Raw genomic sequence first — 25,386 nt, forward strand, 5'->3', positions numbered from 1 at the left:
TTTTTGAATAAATCAGTGTACAAACAAATAAATAAATTTCCAGTTTTCTGATGAAGAAACCAAAGCTTACATAGACTAAATTGCCTTTCTTAGGTCCTAATATCTAGGTAGTGGCAGAGCTTGGTCTGGCCCAAATGCTTAACCGCTTCATTCAGAGTTTCTCTATTTTTAGAGCAAGCATAGCTCATTTAGCACATTCCCTTTATTTTACTGATGAGAAACTAATGTCTAGAGTAGAGAATGGTCATGAGCCAGGATACCAAGTGTTACATTGCCTTTACCAATTGGACCAACCAAGCAAGTAACCTAGCCTGAGACAGGTCCATCACAGCCTTGTGTGACATGTTAGTCTTGATGTCTAACTTTGCTTCACTAACATATCACCTTTATGATATCTAGATTCATGAAGTTTTCCAGATAGGTTAATTTCTAGAACATCTGCGACTGACCAACTTCTGTTGAAAGTTTGGCATGAGATGGCTCAGCTCCAGTTTTCTCAGGAGGCTCTGGTGAGCAGGTCATAATTCACTGTGTCTTGAAAGTCCAGAGACCAAATATGAACTGTCATGGTGAAATATGCAGGCTCACATGCTGGCAGAGAGCAAGCATGTGTTAGAATTTAAATTGATAATCCCCAAGGTTCCAGCACCTTTGGTAGGAGAATTCTAAAGCTAAAATAGTCTCTAGGGAGTTTGGAAGTTACAATAGCTTTAGAGCAACAATGAAAAAGATATTTGGAAGGTTTTATTTTTAGTGTGGATAAAATGAAGGTGAGAAAATTAGATGTGTTAGCAGTGGTACCAGAGAAGTCAGTTATGGGAAGCTCATTCTGATTGGCTTGCTTGTCTCCAAACTACAGATAAAAGGAAGAAAAATAAAAACTCAGGAAGGTTTCCTGGCAAGATCAGAGACAGCATCGTATGGCCCTTGCCTATCTATGACTCCAGTCACATGTCTTGTATTTTCTGTACCAAGATCATCACCCCCAACACTCCTTACCCCCACCTCTGTTGAAGCTGCTGGGTCTTCTTAGAATCACTAGGAGGGCTTGTTAAAACAGAATGTTGGATTCACCCCCAGAGTTTTTGATTCAGAAGTATATGGTTGAGTCAGAAAATCTGCATTTCTAACATTTTCTCTGGTATCGTTGCTACCGATTTTGGTGCAGGACCCACATTTTGAAAACTATGGTTCTAACCATACTAAAATGCTTTCAGTTGCTAGAAGGTTCCATATTCACTTTCATCTGTACACCTGCACGCCTGCATATGTGAAAGGGCAGAAGCTCCCTGACCCTCTTATCTTACCCCCCACATCACACTCCACCCCCCTCACTAGCATGGCCAAGTTTTATTTAACTTTAAAGTTGCTTTAAGATAGCACTTCTTCTTCAAAACTTTCCTTAACATAAGTTTTTTTGGGTTCTTCTCCTTGTGCTCCCCAAATGTCACATATAACCTCGTAAACTTGTTGAATTTTTTTAAACTTCTCACAAGCTTTTGTGAAAGCAAGGCACAAGTCTCTTCCTTTTATCTTTGGATCCACAGTGCCTCCTTCTATATCTGGCCCATGGGTTAGTACTTTTAAACCAAGTGAAAGAGTGAATGAATAAATCGAACAATTAAACATTCTGTTTGCTTTAGCTTTTGCTTCCTTTCACATGCCCTTCATTTTCTCCTTATGTCAAATTTAGAAACAAACATTGTATCAAATTTAGAAATAAACTCTCTTACTTCCCAGGATAACAACTTAAACAACAATTTTGAAGACACTGTCAATTTCATTTCTTCATTTCAAATGAGAATAGGAAGAGTGCATGAATGCAGAATATATGTATTACATGCATGTATGTACGTATAAATATGTATGCTAAATTCAGTAAGCAATATTGCACTGATCATTGTTTACAGAAATGTTGAAAATGTTGAAAAATCATTTAGTCTGCTTTCTGGTTTTATATCTAGCAAATATAAGATATACTTATTTTAAAAATAACTATAGTGCAGGAGCATTTTTTAAAGGATGCTCAGTTTCCCCAAAGCATAAGAGAATATGAAATTCAATTGTTGTGAATCAGCTATTTTATATCTGGTGGTAAAGTTGCCATATTCTGCTACTTTGTCTATCTTTACAGTGCCCTAATATGCTCATGCATGTCATGCTCCGGTTTGTGCACACACAGCTACATCCTTTAAAGGGCTCCAGCTATTCTGCCAAGAATTCTTGTTATTTAACTTAAATTCCACTGAACTACTGTTTACTTGAAAAACTAAAGTGTAATGCAAATACTTAAGCTGTCTCTCAATTCTTCAAACAAGGTTTGGTAGAGCTGGCTGGGTTTATTTTAAAAACATCTGTCCATTCAATATTGTGACTTCACAGTGAGGTACAGCAAAAACAGATGACTTGCACTGAGTGAATACAAATTTAAAAGATGTTACATTGGATAATTGAAACTTATTTTTTATTGTATCCTAGAATCATACAAATAGAAAAACTCAAATTATGCTTTCACATTTTTGACATAGGGAGATAATATTTAGTATTTGTATATTGTATATAAAATACTTTTCACCCACCTTGGATAGTTTGACAACTCTTTCATTCAACTCTCAAGTTTCTTAGCTCTAAAAATCATGGCTTACCATATGGATAGAATTCCATTGGGAAGTACTATAGCAAGCTGTGTCATCCTTGCAGCTTGGGATTTCCTAAAGGACAATTTCATCACAGCCTCAGGTGTTTCTGCCCTCTCCCCGTAAGAACTAAAGCTATGTATCACCACTGGGCATCATTCCACAGCTAGCTAGAACGCCCCTCATGCTTTAGAATGCCATTCCAGAAGTAGCTACTGAATAACACAATACTCTTTATCTTGTCTTGGGCAGAGTACATAATCATGCAATCGATGGAAGTAGGAGGTCAGCCACAATTAAGAATCCCACCAGCAGTTCCAGATAGGCTGGCTATACACAGTTATATTAAGAGATTAAGTTTTCTTGACTTTGCCCTTAATGCTTTCCTAAGCACAAGAATATGACATTTTTATAAGCCACTTCAAGATTCCAATCAATAAAGCTGATTTGTCTAGTCCAAAGAATGGTTGTAATTCTTCATGTATTATATAGGGAATATATTTTTCACTAAATTTGGAGCAATTTGAAATGTCTATGGAATATTTTTGCTCTCTAGAAGAATTCAAGGTTGTAAAGTCAAGTAACTTGACAGAAAAATTCAGGCAATTTATATGATAGCTGATAGAAAAAATCCATCTCCTCTCAAATCAAGTCAAATTAAAATTAGACTTTGAGAATGGCATATATAGGAAATTCTGTTAGAAGAGTCTCTGGTGTGGCTTAGTCTAAGCTTCCTGAAGATAGAGAATGTTTATTATTTATATATTTTTTTTCCTTCTAGCTTTATTGAGGTATAACTGACAAAGAAAATTGCACATACTTATGGTGTACAATGTAGTGTTTGGATATAAGTATACACTGTGAAATGATCACCACAATCACGCTAATAAATATATCCATCACCTTACATAGTTATTGTGCATGTATATGTGTGTGTGTGAGAATGTGTGTATGTGGTAAAAACAATTAAGATCTACTCTCCTAGAAAATTTCAAATACACAATGCAATACTATTATAGTCACATTATAGATCTACAGATCTGTAACTATTGTCTACATTATTAGATCTTCAGAACTTACTATCCTGCATAAATGACATTTTGCATCTTTTGACTAACATTCAGCATACTGTTTTTAATATACATGCACAAAAACACAAACAAGATACTGAAAATATATAAATAAAATAATAAAACACATGTGATTTCTTTGAAGTAACAGACGCATGCTAATTGAGTATTTACTGGATAACAAAAACTTATTTGATATTCACTGAAAGCCTTCTATGTGTCAGCAAAGCAATATAAAAGACACAAAAATGAGTAAGAAATGGTTCCTGATCTCAAAAAAACCTCACAAACTTCCGGTCAAAGGATGATGGCTGATATCCCAAAGAAATCATATTTTTGTATATGTTGCTGTAGGTTATTGGCTTAAAATAAACCTATATTCTATTTTTATAACTAGAGCCCCCATTTTTTAATAGTTCCTTTTTTGATATGAGACCAATTGTAACACTGAATATTAATATGCACATTTTATAATTTCTAAGACCCTGTTAATGATTTTTTCCAGCTCATTTAGCAAAGTTGTGATCTTTAATATTTTTTGTTTTGGAACCCTCAGTCTGTCTTACAGTACATGAGCTTGGTTCCCATCATTTAAGGTCTTTATTTGATCCAGGCAAAATGGAAGCAAAATATCTTTTTTTAATCAAAGTCTTGTTAAGAGGAGACTTACTCTTCATCAAGTCCCTGCTCATGTAAGGTAATCAAACTAAGTATATTATTTTGTCCCTTTAGAGTTATACTTAGTCTCCCATGTGTGCATTAGTCTAGAAATCTGTATTAAAATACACATAGCTCTTTGAACTTGATGCTTAGTGATTTATGTATAATTATAGTCTTCTGAAAATCTGTGTTTATATTCAAACACACATTATGTTAGGAAAGAATATAATTGTTTAAGGGAGGGTGAAGAATTGGAGGCAAGAATAAAAAATAATCATGTAGAAAATCAGAGCTAGGGATGCCTGGGTAGCTCAGTGGGTTGAGCCTCTGTCTTCAGCTCAGGTTATGATCTCAGTGTCCTGGGAGTAAGCCCTGCATTAGGCTCTCTGCTCAGTGGGGAGCCTGCTTCCCCCTCTCTCTCTCTCTGCCTGCTTCTCTGCCTACTTGTGATCTCTATCTGTCAAATGGATAAATAAAATATTTTTAAAAATCACAGCTAATGACCAAGTTGAATAAGAAAAGTAAAAACACTGAATTGGACATAAAGGGAACTCAGTCCTAACTCTGAACATTAATATGAAAAATACTATCCCCATATAATATAATATGCCCATTCCAACACTTACTAGTAGAATGTGGTAAGTTACTAACCTTCTTTGTGTTTTGGTTTCCTGATCCATAAAATGGACATGGTAATAGTATGTACTTCAAAGGTTAGTAGCCACAAAGAATACATAAGTGCTTGGAAAATAATTATAATTCAATAAATATTATCTGTTGGAACCTCAATGTTAGAAGTTACCTTAAGATTGTATCACAACCTCCTAAACAAAGCAAGGATTTCCTTTATGATATGCTGCAAATGTATCCAGCTAGTTGGCACAAATTCTTATCATGGGGGCATTTATTACCTCATAAGGTGGGTTAGTTTATAGTTGGACAACTTAACTGCTAGAAAATTCTTCTTTCCTACTGCCGTTTGCATTTAGATAGCTATGGTTGCCAACACTGAAAGTGTGCTATTGATTAGGGGGAAAAAAGTGTTTTATTGATTGGAGATTATTTCAAATTAAAATCTTACATACTGGTATTTGTCCTCCTCTGGGTAGACTCATAAATATGAAATCTGCCTCTTGCTTGATTAATTAACTTTTTTATTACTCCACCAGAGTCAGCTGGTCCTCTTTCTGCTTCATGCTTCATCATTAATAACCATCCTCAAATTTCTGGCTGCTGTTAATAATGATGTAGCTAATTTCATCCTAAGTAATTGAAGCAGTACAGATTGGGCTTCAACCAACAGACCAGATCAAACATAATAGAGGTTTTTTTTTTGTTTGTTTGTTTGTTTTTTTAAGCATAATAGAGATTTTTTTCAAAAGGAAGTTTAATGAAAAAAAATATGTTTTACAACAACAAAAATATCATTAAACTCTACCTAAAATGCCCTTAGTTTTAGAATTAAAAATTAATTTGTGATTAAAGTTCTACATACTATGTTTCTATACAACTCAAGCTAGTTACAGCCTGACTGCCCAAATAAAGCAAGCTAAAATGTTTATCTGTGGCAAATAAAAAATATTTGATTCTTTCTGTTTAGACTGGCAGGCAGCATGCTATTCTCCCAATTTCAGCCTTTAAAATTGTAAGTTATTGGGCGCCTGGGTGGCTCAGTGGGTTAAGCCGCTGCCTTCGGCTCAGGTCATGATCTCAGGGTCCTGGGATTGAGTCCCGCATCAGGCTCTCTGCTCAGCAGGGAGCCTGCTTCCTCCTCTCTCTCTGCCTGCCTCTCTGCCTATTTGTGATCTCTCTCTGTCAAATAAATAAATAAAATCTTTAAAAAAAATTGTAAGTTATTCATTTATTTGATTAAATATACATTGGAAACTATAAGCAAGACATTTCACAAGACACAAAAATATACTAGCTATAGTTCTTAACCTTGAAGAGCTAACAACTTAGCAAATAAGATGACTTTTCACCAGACTGATCCAGAACATTTCAGGAGGGGTAGCAGATGAGCTGGACCGACCAGCTGTACTGTGATAGGTTTCTGAATCTTCCAGTTGGAAGTCATAGAAAAAGCTTAGAAATTATGCAGATTCAGAAAATTTCATGTATAAAGCATCCATACATTTTTTCAGAGTTTGTGTTAACTAGAGGGAGATGATACAAGAATGATGTTAGTTGATTAGGATTGGAGGGAGACTTGAATATTTGTTGAGAAATTCACATTTTATGTGGTAGAAAATACTCAATGATTTGGGAGCTTTTAAGTGGACAGGGTGAAGTATAGAAAAATTGGTCCAATTGAACCAGAAAGAACAAATTAGGGAAGAAGGAATAAGAGACACAATATTGAACCTTAATTTCTAGAATCATTTCCCATTTATAAATTGTTAAACAATCAAATTGCTTAACTATGAAACCATACTAAAAACAGCTAACTATTATGGATGTTTTAAAATAATTAATTGATTAAATTCATTCATTTATAACTACACTAACACTTTTTGTATACATGTGCAAGACACGACATATGATTTTATTTATTATTGGAAGGGAGAGACACATAGAAAGAGGGAACACAAGCAGGGGGGATGGGAGAGGGAGAAGCAGGCTTCCTACTGAGCAGAGAGCCCCATGTGGGACAGGATCTCAATACTCTGGGATCATGAGCTGAGCCCAAGGCAGAGGCTTAATGACTGAGCCACCCAGGTGCCCCATGACATAAGATTCTATTTTGAAATACCTACTATGGTCGAGTAATTTATTGTTTGGTTGGTAAAGTTGATTATGATGATTTTTGTGCGGTTATGTTATGTGATATAAACTTAGTCCATTGTTACTACTTTTGGTAAATAATACATTTTAAAATGTTGACAGATGTGGCTTTTGTGCAACAAAAGTGCTTTATGTAGCTTACAGGTAAAAACCTAAGTTTGTATGTTGCTGAAATTTAATGTATATGTATAATTAACCCTTCCAGGGGAAAAGAATGCAATGCTTCCATGTTGGCAATGTATACTTCTCCTGGGTCATTTGGATAACCATTAATGCAATGGGAGAGGTAAACTGCTAAATACTATGTGTAAATTTCCAGCTTTCTTTCAAAAATTGGCTTTAAGCTATGGATTCCGCACCCTTTTGATAGCTTCACAAGTTTTCTTCACAAATATTTAAGTAAAATGTTCAAGTTGGCTGCAATACAGCAGGATATATTTTATTTGAGTTTTAAAGGATGTGTACATGAAATTACTTTTTGCTACTCTAAAATACATTTGGATATTAGATAAGTCTTGGGGTTTTATGAGTCCTGGGTGGCTCAGTCTGTTAAGCTTCTACATCTCAACTTCAGCTCTGGTCAGGATCTCAGGGTCGTGAGCTTGAGTCAGGCCTCTGGTTCTGTGCTCAGTGGGGAGTCTACTTGGAATTCTCCCCCCACCCCAGTTCTCTCTCTCAAATAAATAAATAAATCTTGTAAAAAAAAAAAAAAAGTTTTGGTGATTTAAATAACCAAATGTTTAACTTCCTTATCTTTAAATTATTATTATTGCTTTTTCTAAAAAATAGTAGGTGTAATTTTAAGAAATTATTATTAAAAAATTAAATCAAAGATCTTTTTAAAGAAGTTTTCAAGGATATGGATACTACTGGCTATGTAGATAACTTTTTAATTTTAATTGTTATCTTTTTCTCCATTGAAAAGAAGAACATTTTCTTCAGAAAATAAGAACAAAATTATAATAAATATAAGGTGATTGGGCGCCTGGGTGGCTCAGTGGGTTAAGCCGCTGCCTTCGGCTCAGGTCATGATCTCAGGGTCCTGGGATCGAGTCCCGCATCGGGCTCTCTGCTCAGCGGGGAGCCTGCTTCCCCCCCTCTCTCTGCCTGCCTCTCTGCCTACTTGTGATCTCTCTCTGTCAAATAAATAAATAAAAAAGAAAAAAAATATAAGGTGATTAACATTTCCTGTTGTTTCATTCATATAAGCCAAAAAGGTCTCTACTTAATCTGTGTGTGTGTGTGTGTGTGTGTTTGATAGTTTTGGGCCTAATGTAAATTCATTTTAATATGGAGAAAATTCTTATATTAGCATCTGACACCAATCTTTTACCTTTCTCAAGAAGATCCACATGTAATGTTTATATATTTTTACTTTCTTACTACTGATTCTATAATTTATTGTAATTTTATTATATCCATTCTAAAAATGTGGGAGAATCAATTACAGTGACTGATTAAAAAGACCAGTACACAATAGGTACTCAATAAATGCTGTAGGTGGACATAATATTTAGTTGTACATTCTTTATCAAAGAGAGATTAGCAGACATAATGGAATTACAGCAATAAAACAGAAAAGTCTTTTGTGGCTATATAGGAGTAAATAGGATTGATATATACATGAACAGGTATATTCATGTACATGTACATGTACATTCTTCAGAAGAATGAGCCTCCTCACCTTCTAACTGATCCCTTCATGACCCATTCATGTACATGTACATGAATATACCTATTCATGTATATATCTATCGATCAATTAATTACTTATATCTACCCACCTATATGTTATCTATTTATCTCTCCATATACACATATGTAAAGAGGTTATTCTGTAGTCTTGGGGAGAGAGGAAACTAACAGGTCTAGGTCAAGTAGGCTCTTTTCATAGTGCTAGCCATCATCATTAGTGATTTTACATTTGTTTAGCTAGTTTCTACTACATAATCTGACTCTGGAAAAAAATCCAGTTTCTGGTCCAGAAGACAAGAGAGGTAACTGTGATTGTTATTCAGATGCCACTATATTTGGAGAACACTAGTGGGTTAAGACTACTATGATTTTGAAAAGGAGTTCTTTCATATTTTGTATTACTGTCTTATTTGCAAACTAAACAAGCAAAACAGATACGGCTAGAGAAAATGAAATTGCAAAGTATTTCACTCTGTTTACTTAAAAAAGAAATTGAACCAGACCATCAAATGAGAGAACCTCATCTCTCTTCCCCAATCCACCCCCACCCCTATGTCTGTACTGTAAAGTTAATTAATTAAATAGAATGCACAAGAGAGAACTTAGTTTAGGCACTACTCAGGAGACAAAAGCTACCAAAATTGAAAGATGAGCTAGGAGGGTATGAAGAGAAAAAGACTGATGCTATAGATAGGGATTCATATTATTATATACCCAAATTTATAGTAAACCTGCTCATATCCAACTATGACATTATTCACTGAAATTCTCTTTTGGATATAAACAGCATGCTTTGAAAATGCAATTTAAAACTAACCAGATAAAAAACGATCCTTTAAATGATTTTCCCCCTAGGCTGTAAAGTGACTTGGGAACCATTCTATTTTACCCAAATTCCAGATTTAGACAAACATATTTTTCAGATTCTTCTCAGAGATTCTGTCTTTTCAAGGATCTAATAAAAGTAACTTTCATGTCATTTACAAATCTGTGATTCAGAACATGGTTTTGCTGTCTGCTGTGGCCATTGTCATATGGTTCTAGGGTTCTAGTCCTGAACCTCCACTCATTGATTATCAGGTTTTGGTAAAGCTACTTATGTTTCTAAAAGGAGAAATAATTTTGTCAGAATTAAAAAGATAATTTGTGTAAATTGCTCAGGATAGTGTCTTGCACCTGTTACTGGTCATGTTCCTTCCTAATTAAACCCCCCTCCTGGCTCCTCTGTATCTTCCGAAGGCTCAGCATTCTTCGTGGGGCAAAAGAGCACCTTTGTGTTGGCCCTTGTCTAACTCTCTGCCTTTTGTTCCCACTATTTCACCTTTATGACTCTTCACTGCAGCCACACCAAATTACTTGCTCTTCTTTAAATTTTTCATGCTATTTCAGGCCTCAGTGTTTTTGCTATTCCTTTACTGCTCCTCTTTCAAGAATGAGCCTCCTCACCTTCCAACTGATCCCTTCATGACCCATTCATTCTAAATTAAAAATTTTCTTCCCTATGCTTTCAGAGCACCCTTTGCATATTTTTATGATAGTACATTCACTAACCTTGTATTTTTTATTTAAATTTTTATTTTCTTCCCACAAATCTAGACTATAAATTATGTGAAGGCTGTTGGTCTTATTATTACTTTTTTTTTTTTTTAAATCCCCAGAGCCTCACAGAGAGTGTGGCACATATTAATGGTCCTATACATTTTTGTTGGATGAATAAATATTATATTGAGTCATTGGTGAGCATGGGACCTTTTCTGATCAGGAATCTCAAAGTACTTGTCTTTTATATAATATCTGAAAGAATTCTAGTCCTGAAAGTACAATGAGTTGAAATTTAGAGTTAAACCAAATTAAAATTTTCATATTTAGAGTAGAACTATTTTTTAAATTAGACTAGATTGTTTTCTATAGAAGTCCCAGATAAACACAAATGACTTATCTAGATTTAGCCCTATAAATTTGTCTGAGAATATATTTTTGACTTAATGATGTAATACTCAAAAATGTCATACTTTTAAAAAGATAAATTTCTCATCAGTGAAAAACAGTAAGGAAACTTGAGATGCAGGGATGCTGTACACACAGCCTGAACAACACAATGACAGGACTCTTCCCAGGACCAAACTTTCCTCGAAACGCATCCTCTGGCTTTGCATCAAGGCAAAGTCTTGACATGAGAGCAGGAGAAAAAGAGTCAAAAGGAGGGATGGCACTTTGAATATTTTTATATTGTTTTTAATTAGGGAACTATGTTTTGTGATAATTACATTCCACTCCCAACAATTTCATCTCTAGCTTGAGAAGTCAATAGTCTCCAGCAGGATTATAAATGACCATCACTGATATTACACATCCAGGTTATATGTGTTCTTTTTATTCATTAGTTTACTCTCTCTCCCTAAGCTGTGTTCCTCCTTAATTTATGCTGGTGTTTTCCCACCTTTTAGCGACAAATAGTTGCAACGAGGACGTTCTTGCAAACTGATATTGTTTCTCAATATAAAAACAACACTCCTTCCATCATAGAATTTGAAGTTCCAACAAGCTTCATTTTGAGGAAGTGACATACTAGAGGAATTGTGGTCTGTTTCCTGATCTTACCATTAGCTCTTTTTAATAATTCCAATGAAAGAACTCCGTAGGATGGTGGAGTAGTTCAGAGTATAGGCCTTGGAAAAGGTAGCCCTCAGTTTCAAATTTCAGCTTAGTTTCTTTCTTTTTTTTTTTTTTTAAAGATTTTACTTATTTATTTGACACAGAAGAGGAGAGAGAGAAAGAGAGAGAGAGAGAAAACACAAGCAGAGGGAGTGGGAGAGGAAGAAGCTGACTTCCTCTTGAGCAGAGAGCCTGATGTGGGACCGGATTCCAGGACCCTGGGATCATGACCTGAGTCAAAGGCAGCTGCTTAATGGCTGAGCCACACAGGCACCCTATAGCCTAGTTTCTTACTAGTATCTGGACAAATTGCTCTATTTTTCTAGACTTCTGTTTTCTCATGAGTGAAATTAGAAAAATCATACTGGTGTTACTGGATGTTGAAAGGTTTAAATGGAATAATAGATATAAGGTATATAATTTCTGGTACTTATTAGGAGCTCAATAAATTGTAGCTCGATATAAGCTCAATAAATGGTAGCTATTATTGTTACTTATAAAAGAATTTTTAAAATTTTTTGCTATTCTTGAATTCTTATATAAATACGGGTATTTTAGCAATGATGGGGACAGATTATTATAATTAGATATTTGGACCTTTTTCCATAAAGGAACATTACAAAAGCCACACATACTATCTTTACAAAGATAGCAGTAAGATACTTTTACGAAAGCAAAAATTGAATTCAATAGTAGAGCTGGATTTAGACTAAATAAGACATTTCAAAGCCTATGTTACATGACATTGGAATACCTCATTCCCTTTGTCTCCCATTTTGATTTTTCAACACATCAAGGCTATGGAACTAATTTGAGTTTCTAATTAAGCCCATGTGTCTATATTTAAACTTGTAATGTACATTTCAGTGGAGTTTTTCTCCTCACTACTGTTTTTTATTGATCTGAGATAACAAGCCAAAGCTGTACAATTTTGAACTAACTGCTAAAATCATTTGCTCATGGCTTTGTTCCTTTCCAAGTTTTCATTAGTATCATATTATGATGCCAAAACTGGCAAACAATTAGGCTAACACCGCCCACTGAGACTCTATGCTATAGCATGAGTGATGAATTCTGCATAAAGAGATGTATTGGGGCCACGTTACAATTGTGGTAGAGTAAGGCATTTCATGGAGGTATTTAATGATATCACCGCAACATTGACCGAAATGACAATATGAGTATTTACGTGAACAGAATCCTGTTTGATGAAACCATTCACAACTGGGGACATCAGATTTTTACCGATCAGGTCAGATTGAAGTAGTACTAAATTAACATCTTATCTTATATGTTTGTGTAAAACTTACTCTCATCTCCTGTTTCAAATTCAAACTTCTGACTGTAGCCACTGTATCCTGTTGCAGTCCTCACTCGGATATGAAATATGTACTTGGTGGCTGGCTTGAGACCTGTGATGATGACACTGGGTGCCTTGGACCTCGTGGAGGAATAGGTAAGCTGCTCATGCTCCTGGGAATAGAGAAGAGGAGAAAGGAAATGAAGCAGAGTTATTCCACTTTTTTCTAGAAACATTCCCAAGTTAAGCTGAGTAATTATGCTCTGAATATCAAAAATATTGATTAAAGAGAGGTGTAAGCATGGTTTTCCAAAATTTAGCACTTATTTATCATTATGATGCATATGATATGGTCTTGATTTGGTAATTTATTAAGAAAGATGATTATCTTATATAAACTTGCACTTGGATTTTTGGTGATTTGGATTTCTGATCCAACTCTAAGGAATGGTGGTGGCGTGAGAGCACGTTTACACAGAATGGCAGCTGCACTGGGAACAAAATGGGCACATCAGATCAGACCACACCAGCAGAGTGCAAGGAGCAAGGGTGGGAAAATTCAAGTACCCGCTACTCACTTCTACCCGCAGGTAGTGCCAAAATGCCGGCGCTATCCGTGGGTAGACCTGTGGGTGAAAGGAAAAATAAATTAATTGTTTTTTAAAATTTGAAGTAGTTTATCCTGAATCAATTGCTTTGTTCCTAAACTCAGTGATGCCACAGTAGTTAACAACTCAAGTTGAGTCCAACTTGAAACATAAAACTAAGAAAATTTTCCCTTAAGGGAGAACTGACTCCTCCCCCAGATATCACAGTTTATTTTTTGAAGATGCACAAGTTACACAGTCATTGTGAGGTAGATTTTAACCCACTGAGCCACCCAGGCATCCCTGTGAGGTAGATTTTAAAACAGTCTGCCCACGAAGGTGCATCAAAGTCCCAGAAAGGTATGAAAGACTACCACACCTGCAGAACTAGAGGCTAGGCTCCCAGTCACCTGCAGTTAACTGCCAGACTACTTCTCCTCACTAACTGGAAGGGTTTTCCACAGCTGACTGCATGATTTGGTCAGCCGGGGTCTTTCAAGGGGACTCTCTTGCCCACCAGCTTAGAACAGGATAGTTCATTTAACCCACACATAAAAGAGACTGTCCATAATATGCTGGTGGTGGAGACAAATTAAATTCAATACTGTTTTTGTACAGGGTTACTGTTCAGTAACTTTATAATGATATTTTAATAGAGTATCTAGGAAAAAAATAGTTATTTGTATGAGTAACTCTTCTAAATGCATAAGTCAAAGTAGGCCACCAGGTCCTTAAGCTAATTCTCCACTATTCTCATAAATCTAACAATAGAAATTCTCAGGGAGGGAAATGACTTTCAAGATCATTAACTGAACCACTCATTTGATGCCTAAATTCTATCTATAATATTCTCATCAAGATTTCACTTAGCCTTTCCCTGAAAATCTCTGTTGTTCAGATCTTCCAGATTAACAAACAAAGTTATAAAAATCTACACCTGTGTACAATGTGTCAAACTCCATTTATTTGCTGGGGATGTTTTAAGATTTAGAACTATGAAAATCATTTCCCTTAAGCTACTTTTGTGAAAAATATCCTATTCTTAAAGATCATTTTTAAATTTTATGGCCCTATTTGTCAGAACATTATATGCTACATGGTTCTTTTGAGTCTAGCTGAGGAATTGAATTTGCCATCTATACCCCTAATAGAACTAGTTATTGAACACAAAGTGCAAAGAAAAAAAAAATGAGTTAACAATAGCAACATTTTAACTAAAAAAGACAAAACTGACAAACAGCAGTTTATATTTATCTCTAATTTTGAGTTTAGAAAGTAAGTATATACCTACCTAACATAAAATCCAAAGAAATAAAGTCTGTACAATCATTGAGGGTAGTAATCAATTAAGCGCTAAAAGGAGATAAATCAAGGACTTTACAGTTAGGGAGCTTAACACCATATTGCATAGTGGAGGGAAAAAAAATGCTTGGGCACTATTTCTGATGTTGTTGTTTCTGGTTAGAAATTTGCCAAACTTTTTGGATTTTCAATCTCACATACAGGAGCATAGTCCACCTTTTACAGAATTTCTTGCAATGTAAGGGTGTCTTTTGATTGGTAGCTCACAATATGAAATGATGACTGAGAAAGAAGTTTTAAAGCCCTGAAAAAATAAACTTCATCTTATCCTAAAGGGAGAAGATACAGATTTGAAAAATCTACTCTTAGAATGGCAGCACGCCAATGGCACACTGTCTTTGTTCCTTCATCAAAATGTAGCTAACTAGTAATTTCTTACTTAGTAAAGTTACAGGGAAGAAAGGACACTTTTTGCAAACAACTTTTAGCATTTCTGCTGTTATATACAAAAGTATAGCTGTAGCTGCTCCATCTCTGGAATACAAATCCTCAAGCAGGAAATGTGCTTCCATGCTTCCTCAGCCTGAATCACAGCCGTCTGTGGTGACTGTTGTCTCAACATCTTGCCACTTCTCAGCATACCAAAGAGAGGGACTCGGAAAACAGCACTCATGAAGGTTTCCTCTTTCCACTGTGCAGCAGTCCTCCTTGCTGGTGTTTCCAAGCTCTTGGGAAACTAAGTTAGCACTATCCATTACAATCATAGCACCCTCTAGTCCCGAACTTTGGCTAATTGCTTCTGCTGATATATCAACTCCAATTCTAAGTAGCTGTCACCATCCTTTGCCACAGAGCCATCTAGACCACTGTATTCCTCCTCACAGGCTGGTTTCTGGACATGTTTGAATGGGATATGTGTGCAAGTTTTTCTGGAGTTTGTACCACAGTGGAATTGCTGGCTTTATGACATGCGTGTGTTCAATTTGCTAGGTAATCCATCCTGTTGTTCATAAAACACTTAAAGATGTTTTTCATCTTCACTAAATTTGTAGTGAAATCCTTTTTGTGTTCTTAATTTTATTTAATTTTGTATTTTTTTCCCCCTTGATCATGCTTTCCAGAGGTTTGAAACAACTTCTGGTTTTGTTTATCTAACTGCATCTTTGTCTTCTATTACATTTAATATCTGCTCTTACTATAAATTTTCTATAAATTTTCTTACTTCTTTCTAGTTTCTTTGTGTTAATTATTCAGTCTTTTAACTTCCTGCATTTCATGCTTAATTCATTGATTGTCAGTATATCTTTTTCAAATATACAAAGTAAGTCTACGAGTTTCACTTTAAGTATGACACTGTAAATTCCTATGGTGTATTATCAATCAGTTCTAAGTATTTGCAAAACTATATGATTTTTTAATTCTTTGTGGTAGACAAATCTAAGATTGTCACTTGTACAGTTTCATGGTTCAAGAAAAGTTTTCAGGCAGTAAATAAGTGGCACAAAGTGAAGCAAAACACCACTGGTTGCACTGAACTATGAATAAGATAGTGGATGCTGATGGCTGAGCACACAGGCAGCCTTTTGCATAATGTTTGCTGCTGAAAGTAAAACTGCTTGTTGCACTCTTTCTCCTTGGATGAGCATGAGTAATAGCACCAATTGTGAGGAAAAAAATTGGTAATAATGTATTTTAATGTATCATTATGCATATCATTTAAAATTAGATATATATATATAATTTCCATTTTATATATTTGTATCTATATATATTTTTTAAATAGTTCAGAACGAAATAGTGTGAACATGAGTCGTTGTCAAACATAATGTGTATGACCTGATCTCTAGAGATGTTGACCTCACCTCCTGTTCTTTTTCCATGATTAGGTCCTACAGCTTAGACTCAGACACTGCTCCTTCCGAGCTGCTGAGAATCAAGGCTTTGGGGGAGTCTAGTTTTACTGTCACATTCAACATTTTGTTTACCTAAACTACTGAATCTAGCTTTATCTCTGTAGATGTCAACTCTTCAAGGTAACTAAAAGGGATGTTCTTGCCAGATTCTGGATCCTATTAGCATTTAACCTAAAAACCATAACAGTGAAAAGAAATAGGCTAGGGTGCTCAGTTCATATGGCTCCATCTTTCTAAAATCAGTGGTAGGATGGCCTGTATCAACAAAAGGCAGCATGTAGAGAATTCTGGGTTGGAATTTTCTTGCCTTAGGCTTGGTCTTGGTTCTACTTACATTATGTATTTTCTTAAGTCACCTTGAAGACTTTGACTTATTCATATTGCAAATTCATTCATTCCAGAGACCCTGAATGCCTACTATATTTAAGGAGGTTCTAGGGCACTCTAACAGATGTATGGTACATAATCACCAAAGCTCTAACTAAGCAATTAAATTCTATAATTATTTTTATGTCAGAAATACAAGGCCCCTCTCTTCTACTGTGACCCATTCTCATCACTCCTTATCTCACTGTTGGTTTACCACTCCCACCAGTGGAAGTAGAATCAATAGGTCCACAAAGTGGTCATCATTTAGCTGGTTTGCTTTCTCTTAAAATCTTTAGGTCCAGTGAGACTTGTGCCAGATATTTTGTCTTTGTTTTACTATTTAATTTTAAATTAATTGATTATAGGTGTGATTAAAATTATTGTAGACATTTTTTCTACAAATATTTATATATAAAGATAGATTAGCAATCATAAGAGAACCATGATTTATGTAATGTTTTGCAATACACATACTTTATATAATACTCTTAAGACTGCGTGAAGCAAAAGAACTGATATTTTTATTCTCACCTAACATACAATGAAACTGGTCAAAAAAAGAATAAGTCACTTACCAAATAAAGTCACATAACTAGTTAAAAGTTCCCATTTAAGATGTGCTTTTTCACTATATCCAATTAAGACAGATGTGTCCAGGACAAATACACTAATAAATTAGACTTTGAGCCAAGGTCATGTCTTTACATTTTACATTTACATTTTTGATCATCCACTAGAAATAACTTCAAATTTAAAACAAACTGTGATCCAGATAGTAATGATTTGGTGGCATCAGAATATTTTATCTCCTCAATGAGAGAGACAATTCTCAACAATAAAGGTTTTAGCTAGTTTTTTCAAAGATAAAATTATTTTCTACTATGGTTAACACATCCATGCATTCTGTCTTTATTTTCATTCTCTTTTTCTTTTTCATAGTGGGTCCTATAGACAGATTCCAGGAAATACAGGGGGCTTATAACTCATCTAATCTTGCATGGAACATAAACTATTCTTGTTCAGGGCTGGGAATACAATTTATTTGATGAGGTCCAGGAGATCTTTCTAGAATTTTTGATGTATGAAGGTACCTGGATGGCTTTATTCATAGAACAGTACTAAGAGGACAGATTAAAGAACTGCTGGATTTTCTTTTATCCTTTCAAGTCATACCAAGTGTAAAATGATCAGAAATAGGCCAAAAAAATCAGCACTTTACTATCACAGTCATTATTATTACTATTTACTGCTATCATTATTATTTTAGCAATGTTCTAATTAAGCCAATGGTAAAATTCTTGTTCTATTGGCTAGCAGACTGAAGCTATAATTCCTGAGAAAATAAAACAGTACTGCAAGTGGATTTTTAACGCCTCTGTTAGGGATTACCTAAGTCATTTTTTAATTCTTTGTCTTTCTCCATTTCTATGTTTGTCTTTCTTACCCTGCCTCTCAGTCCCAGAGGCAAACACACATTCTTTAAACAATACATGATAGAAGCCCATGCGACACATCTCTGCAATAATCCTCTCAAAACTAAACAGATTAAAACCACATTCGGAACATGACTGCGGAAAATCTGCGGAAAGATTTTTTTTTTTTTTCCTGACAAATCAAGAATTGCGTGGCCTAAAAGCAAAGTTTGAATGGTTATCAAAGAATTTTTTTGCCTAAACAACGATATTAGCAAATCCTGAAAATACTTTACTTGATTAAAAGAAAGTTCTTTCACATGACCTTAGAAGGAAAGCTTGAGTAATAGATCTGCTCAGGGTGTAATGCTTGTTTCCCAAAGGAAAGAGCTACTGAATCTGGTGGATTTGATTTCACAGGTCCCTATATGAATGAGCACTACATGGAGGCAGGTACTTGTATATCAGACTCTGGCTGAAAGATTTCTTAAGATTCTTCATATCTTCACTTTGATGATGCAATCTGTTGATTGCTAATGTGGATTCCCAAGTGCTATAGAAGTAGGCATAAATATAGAAATTGAAGTATTAGCATGCCTGTAAAATAGAAATTATCATAAAAGAGCTCATAGTACTAAAAAATTCATCCATCTCTATTCTTTTATTAGTTGCCTGAATTTATCTCACTGAAGTGCTGATCTAATCTTTTTAAAGATATCTTTCTTTTTAAATTTTTAAAAAAGACCTTATATATTTATTTGACAGAGAGAGAGAGCACAAGCAGGGGGGCAGCAGGCATAGGGAGGTGGAGAAGCAGACTCTCCACTGAGCAAGGAGCCAGGAGATCTGGGGCTCAATCCCAGAACCCTGGGATCATGATATGAGCCCAAGGCAGATGTTTAACTGACTGAACCACCAGGTGCCCCTTAAGAAATATTTAAAGAGAAATAATCTTACTCGACTCTAACCAAACCTTAAGGTATACAGAAAGGTTCTTCCTAAAACATAACTTAATTATCTTATTGAAAACTGAAACCAGTATTTTTTCCTTACTATAGGGGAACTGTCTTTTGTAATGATTTAACTAATAAACCTCATCTATCTGCCATGTATGATTTTCTACCCAGAACTCCCTAGAGAATTAACTGAAAAGATTCACAACTAATAAGTGAAGTCAGCTAGGTAGCCAACATACAATTATCAGTGGTTTTCCTATATACTAGCAGTGACCAATTAAAATTCTACTTTAAATATTCCAGTTAATATGTCAACAAAAACCTTATGATACTTGAGTATATGATAAAATTATGCAAAACCTGTATGAATAAATCCATAACATTTTATTGCAGAAACCAAAAGGAAAATTTCTTACGTTTCTTCTCTTATTGTAATGCTAAGATTTTAGCAGAATATTGCATAATAGAAGTAAAAGCAGGAACTTTATTTTCCTTTTTTCTTTGATGGAATGGCTATTAATGTGCAACTGTTAAACATAATCACATCTGACTTAGGTTTCTGTTGATAACCAGTTAAGGACTTTTCTTCCTTTTTCTTATACTGTAATTGCATTTGTATTATGTTTTTAAAATGTGATATGGATTCTGAATGTTACAAAAAATTTATCTGTATTTTCCAAGTTTATTATATGTTTTTTCACCTTTCACTTATGAAGAACTATCTTTGCATTCCAAAGATAAATTCTTTTTTTTTTTTTTAAAGATTTTATTTATTTATTTGACAGAGAGAAATCACAAGTGGGCAGAGAGGCAGAGAGAGAGAGGAGGAAGCAGGCTCCCTGCTGAGCAGAGAGAGCCCGATGCGGGACTCGATCCCAGGACCCCGAGATCATGACCTGAGCCGAAGGCAGCGGCTTAACCCACTGAGCCACCCAGGCGCCCCCAAAGATAAATTCTACTAGTAAATTTTTGTTCACAAAATTTTTATTGCAATTTTGGTTGCAATTTGGTAATATTTCAGCTAGAATGTTTAAACCTATGTTTATAGGTGATCTTGGCCTAGAGTTTTCTTATATTTTCCCATTTTTATTATCAGTCTCTGGTTGTGATATTTGGATTAGATTATATTTAGAGAATGTTATGAAACTTTCCCCTTAGTAATATTCTGGAAAAATTTATATAACATGGGAATTATCTATTTCTTGAAAATTTAATTGAAATGGACCATCTTGGGAGTAGATATTAACCATCTTTTAAAACTTATTTTATCCTACATTCTGATTGTCTTCTAGTTTACTTTTGGTAATTAAGAGAAAATTATCTATTAAATTTGTTTTACATTTATTGTTGTAAACTTTATATCTAGTCTTGTCTCATCATTAAAAATCTCTTTCATAAGTAACATTTTCCACCACGTTGGCAAGCTTGTTTATTTTGAGAACTTGGCTTTGAATTTTAGAAAGATTTCATTTTTTAAAAGGAACTCAGTCTTTTAAGAACTTGGTTTTGATTTTTTTTAATTAAACACATTTTATTGAATCCATTTAATTACTGTTTAAAAATCTTAAACTTGTTAATGCCTTCTTTTTTTTTTCCTGTATTGGTCATATCACAAAGGTTTGAATGTATGTGTATCTCAATGTCTTTTATTTTAAAATAATTTATAATTTAAGTTTGTTACCCTTTAATAGGTGATATTTAATATTATATTTTAAATTTTCAAATGAATAAATTTTGGGGGTGAGTTGGGGAGGTTTTTAATTTTTTTTTATTTTGTTGCATGATTTTCAAAGAATGATTCAAAGAATCATGAAATAATTTTATACAACCTGGTCCCTTCTTCTAGTTATTTCAGTGTGTGTCCATACATATCTCCAAGCAGACGGCAATTTCTTCAGACATGTGGTCTGTATTTTCTTCAACAAACCAAAACCAAAAAAGCAAAGGAGGGTTGGATGCATAGTTAGAGTTTAATATACGTCTAGTGATTGATATCCGCAGAATACCTAAATTGTTTAACACAGAGGGCATCTGATATAGTTCTGCTCACATATCATTGGGAACTGGATGCTGAAACTTTTGCTTCCAAGTAGGAGTGCAGCAAGGGATGGCTTCTAGCTCACACTGATTCTCCTGTGAGCAGATCAAAGCTAACCCCACCAGCTGGGGAGATGGGCCTGGTGCTCAACAAAGGTGATTGGCCCCAGAGACACAAAGAAGCTAGAATGATTATTCTTTTCTCACGTTTATTGAAGTACATAAGACAGAATTGTAATTTGGAAGATGAAGGGGTTATCAAGCTTGTTGATAGGATGTTCTACACTAGTGGGTAGAGTGTTCTGACATGTTTTGTTAGGTAAAAACTGGCCACTGCTATAACAAAATTACTAATGATGCATATGTAAGAAAAATGTAGAAGCCAGTATTCTAAGCACACAACTACTTTCTGACAGCACTTTAGAAGTATCATTTAGCTTACCACAGCTATAATTTACAACAATCAACTCTTGATTAGCCACAGTGGTCCAAAATAGGAGGTAACCCCAAATCACTTTGAAATGCATTCATGATTTTTTTCTCATATTCTTACCAATATGTATCATGTTTCACCTCTAGTGAAAATTAAATGTATTCCTTGAACATTAAATGTTAAGCAATAGTAGGAGATGGCACAAATGGACACCTGATGATAGAATATTGATCTGGAATTAAACATTTAAAATTGATTATCATAAAACTTATATGTAGATAACTAACTGCTTGAAAGAGTAGCTAAATATACTATTAGGAGAAATGGTTAAACAGTTATAATAACGTGTGATGTTTAGAAAATACTGGTCCTAGGATGAGACCAGTGGGATTCTACTTATAGCCAGTTCATCTGTGAAACTTTGGAAGGTTATATCACCTCAAAGGGCCAAGCTTGTTGTAAGGATAAAGCAAAATAATGTGTAAAACCTTTTTACAGGCTCCAGCAGATGTGTAGTATAGCACAATTTCTTTATTTTAGGACTATTATCGGGAGGTGGTACATTTAATTTGGGGCAATGATAGGTTTGTTGTGCCTTAAGGTAATTCTGCAGATGCTGATGTGGGGTCTTTAAAGAAATTTTGTTTTTGTTTTGTTTTCCTTTTAGCCTTTATATTCCCATTGCTTAATATACCTAGAATATTATAGGCTCTCATATTAGCCAAATGATTGAATAGAGAAATTAATGAATTATTGCTCTGTAAGTTTAGATTTAAAATTTTATCTATTGGTGTAACAATTTATAATCAGCTTGCACAAGTTAATGACAATTCAAATGACAGATGAGAAAAATTGTTTTGCAGGCTTATAGTACTTCCACAATGGAAATGTAATAATATTACGTCAGTATAGCTGGCTTGGTTTTTTAAGGAACATTGTGGAGAACATCCAAGATTCTACTTACCAAAATATATTTTGCAAAAACTGTATGCTTATAAAAACCTAAGATTTTGTTGAAATATCTGTTTATACATATCTCTTAATATTTATTCAGTTTTAATGTTCCCATCTGTCTTCATGTAACCTACCTTCGTACAGATAAGATATAGGCTTTTCTTTTGTGCTCTATAACTCTATAAATATTTATAATGGTATTCAAGCAAAAATTACATGTTTAAGACTTGATAGCTGTCCCTGAACAAAGTCCTCCCACTCAAAAGTTCTTAATAATTTTTTTAAAAGTATATTATAGATATTTTTAAATTTGCAATTAATTCTTAATGCTTTTGATAATTTTGTATGAGTTTTAAAAGATGTAAATTTGGTTATAATAATGCATATACAGATAGAAAAAGGAGGAAATATTTGTAATAAGACATTAAAAATCATATTTGTTAGAGTATTGAATAAATAAAATAAAAAAATAAAAGTAAAATAAGACTATTTTATCTAAAGGGAGGAAATGAGAAGGAAAAATCATAATCAGAAGAGTATTTAAGGATTATAGTTAAACTAAACATTTTTAGAAAAATTTCCAAATTCCTTAAGTCTGTAGTTTAGACCTAGTATTAAAACAGCTACCTAAAAGCTGGTTAAAAACAACTTTGAAAATAAAATTAGGATAAGTTAGTAATAAATGACACCTAGAGAGAAAAAGAACACTAAATATCTTTGGAAACATTAATACACACATGTTGACCTCTTCAAATATAATTGGTGTTCTAAATCTCAAACTGAATGTTTTCAAAGTTAAATTATTAGAACAATATGGATGAATGCAGTGGGATAAAACTAGAAAGGCAAGTCATGCATGGTGCCTTGATTAATTCTACCTAACTGCAATGTGAATTTAAAAAATAACAAAACTAGAAAAGAGAATGTTTTTTAAAAAGCAAAAATATAAAGCAGATTTTTCACAATAGTGCTAACTGAAATACATAATAGGTAAGAAAAATAAAGGATAGCAAAAGACAAATTTTTGAAAATGAGATAACTAGAGCAAATGAAGGTGACTAGCCTCTAAAACCAACTGATGGTTGCTAGATTTTCCAATAGAATGGAAGTAAACAAGAAAGTTAAAATGGGTAGAATTCACTAGAGGAGAATGCTTGTAAAATAAGAAAACAAAACAAAACAAAAATAGTTTGTACAAAATCCTCCACTGGAAACAGTATCATTTGTAAGTAGCAGGTAAAGTCTTGCATTTGTCCAAATTGGACACAAAACGTGATATAAGGGCTGCTTCTCCCATTGAAAAGAAAACAGAAAGTCATTTAAATATACAAGCATGAGAATTCCTTAACCTCACTTGGAATAAGAAAGAAGCACCTTCTGCAGATTTATTTTTCATTTTTATCTTTTCCATTTAAATAGCTTTTGTCACCATGATGAAAGTTTTAACTTTTTAAATATTTGTTTATGGTCTTAAATGTGATCTGGTGACAGATATATTTGTTTTGTTCAAAATTAAAACAAAGATATCTGTTAAGATTGATCTACGAAGCTACAAAGAGTAATTTAAGTTTCAAGGAACAGAGTCCCACCTCCCAAAAGATTTAAAACTTTCTTTAGAAGTGATATCATCTTGACTTGAAATGTATCACATTATGCTCTAAATAACGCAATGTTCTCAGCTAATGATCTAACTCTGTCATTGATTTTGAATTTCCTCAGAGGACTGGTAATATTAAAATGTGCATCAAATGAATGCCTCAAGATTTATAGTGAAATGTAAGTTTATCTAGATACTGTGACTGAAAACTAAGTAGTATTTCATTCCTGAGAGAAAATAAGTAATATGATAGCAATAAATAGATTGCTGTCATTGACACTTTCCCACAGAAAACATGCACACACACACACACACACATACACACACACACACATACACACTCTTCTTTTATTTCCAACATGGATATTTCAAACCAAAGGAACTTGTAAATATATCAATGACTGCAGACAGTGTTAAATAAATGTAGAGGAATTGAAGGCAAAGCAAACTCATTTCCCAGTAACATCATTTTAATCTTTATCTTTACCAAATGGTGGATATATATTATTTATTTACTCATATGCATAAACCAGTTTTGAAATCAAGTTAGAATGAAAGAAAACTACATATGATGAAGCAATAAGTTAAATTGAGGGTAAAAGGAAAAGTAATCCCAACATAGTGAAGCTGTCACTGTTCTGTGGCCACAGATGTTGCACGTTTTAAATATTTATGCAGTTTGTACTTGGGAGAGTTGGTGGTGCTAGTAATGGATGCTTTTTCCTTGGGCAAGCAGATATCTCCTTATTTCCAAGTTTGGATAATTTGATCTGTATAGCTATTTTATTTGTAATGAATACACTGACACAACACAATATATAGTCCAAATTCAAAGAACTGGAAAAACTTCTTTGCAGAAGTTTTCTCTCTTTTTTCTTTACTTTTATGAATGGTTTTTTTTTTTTTTTTTTTGCTCTGTAATATTTTTAGAGATAATTATTTAAATAGACTTTGAATTTTCAGCATTTCATACATATTCAAAATGAACAAATTTGCTTTGGCCCAGAACTGAAAAATATTTTTTTT

The 25,386-nt window shown here is 34.1% G+C and overlaps 1 protein-coding gene across 3 annotated transcripts in view; it reads right to left on the minus strand.

Moving 5' to 3' along the window:
* The window catches only part of EPHA6 (EPH receptor A6), an 878,132-nt gene that overhangs the window by 271,617 nt on the left and 581,129 nt on the right, over positions 1-25,386 (minus strand). For 2 of the 3 annotated variants that reach the window (XM_059164402.1, XM_059164404.1), the window contains 2 exons: positions 13,379-13,426; positions 12,811-12,973 (listed from right to left, as the gene is read on the minus strand). In XM_059164402.1, the coding sequence (XP_059020385.1) occupies positions 12,811-12,973; positions 13,379-13,426 (211 nt within the window). The remainder of the gene's footprint in view (positions 1-12,810; positions 12,974-13,378; positions 13,427-25,386) is intronic. The other variant, XM_059164403.1, reaches the window with a different exon arrangement.

This window comes from Mustela lutreola, chromosome 2 (assembly GCF_030435805.1).
Source record: "Mustela lutreola isolate mMusLut2 chromosome 2, mMusLut2.pri, whole genome shotgun sequence".
Taxonomy (NCBI): Eukaryota; Metazoa; Chordata; class Mammalia; order Carnivora; family Mustelidae; genus Mustela; species Mustela lutreola.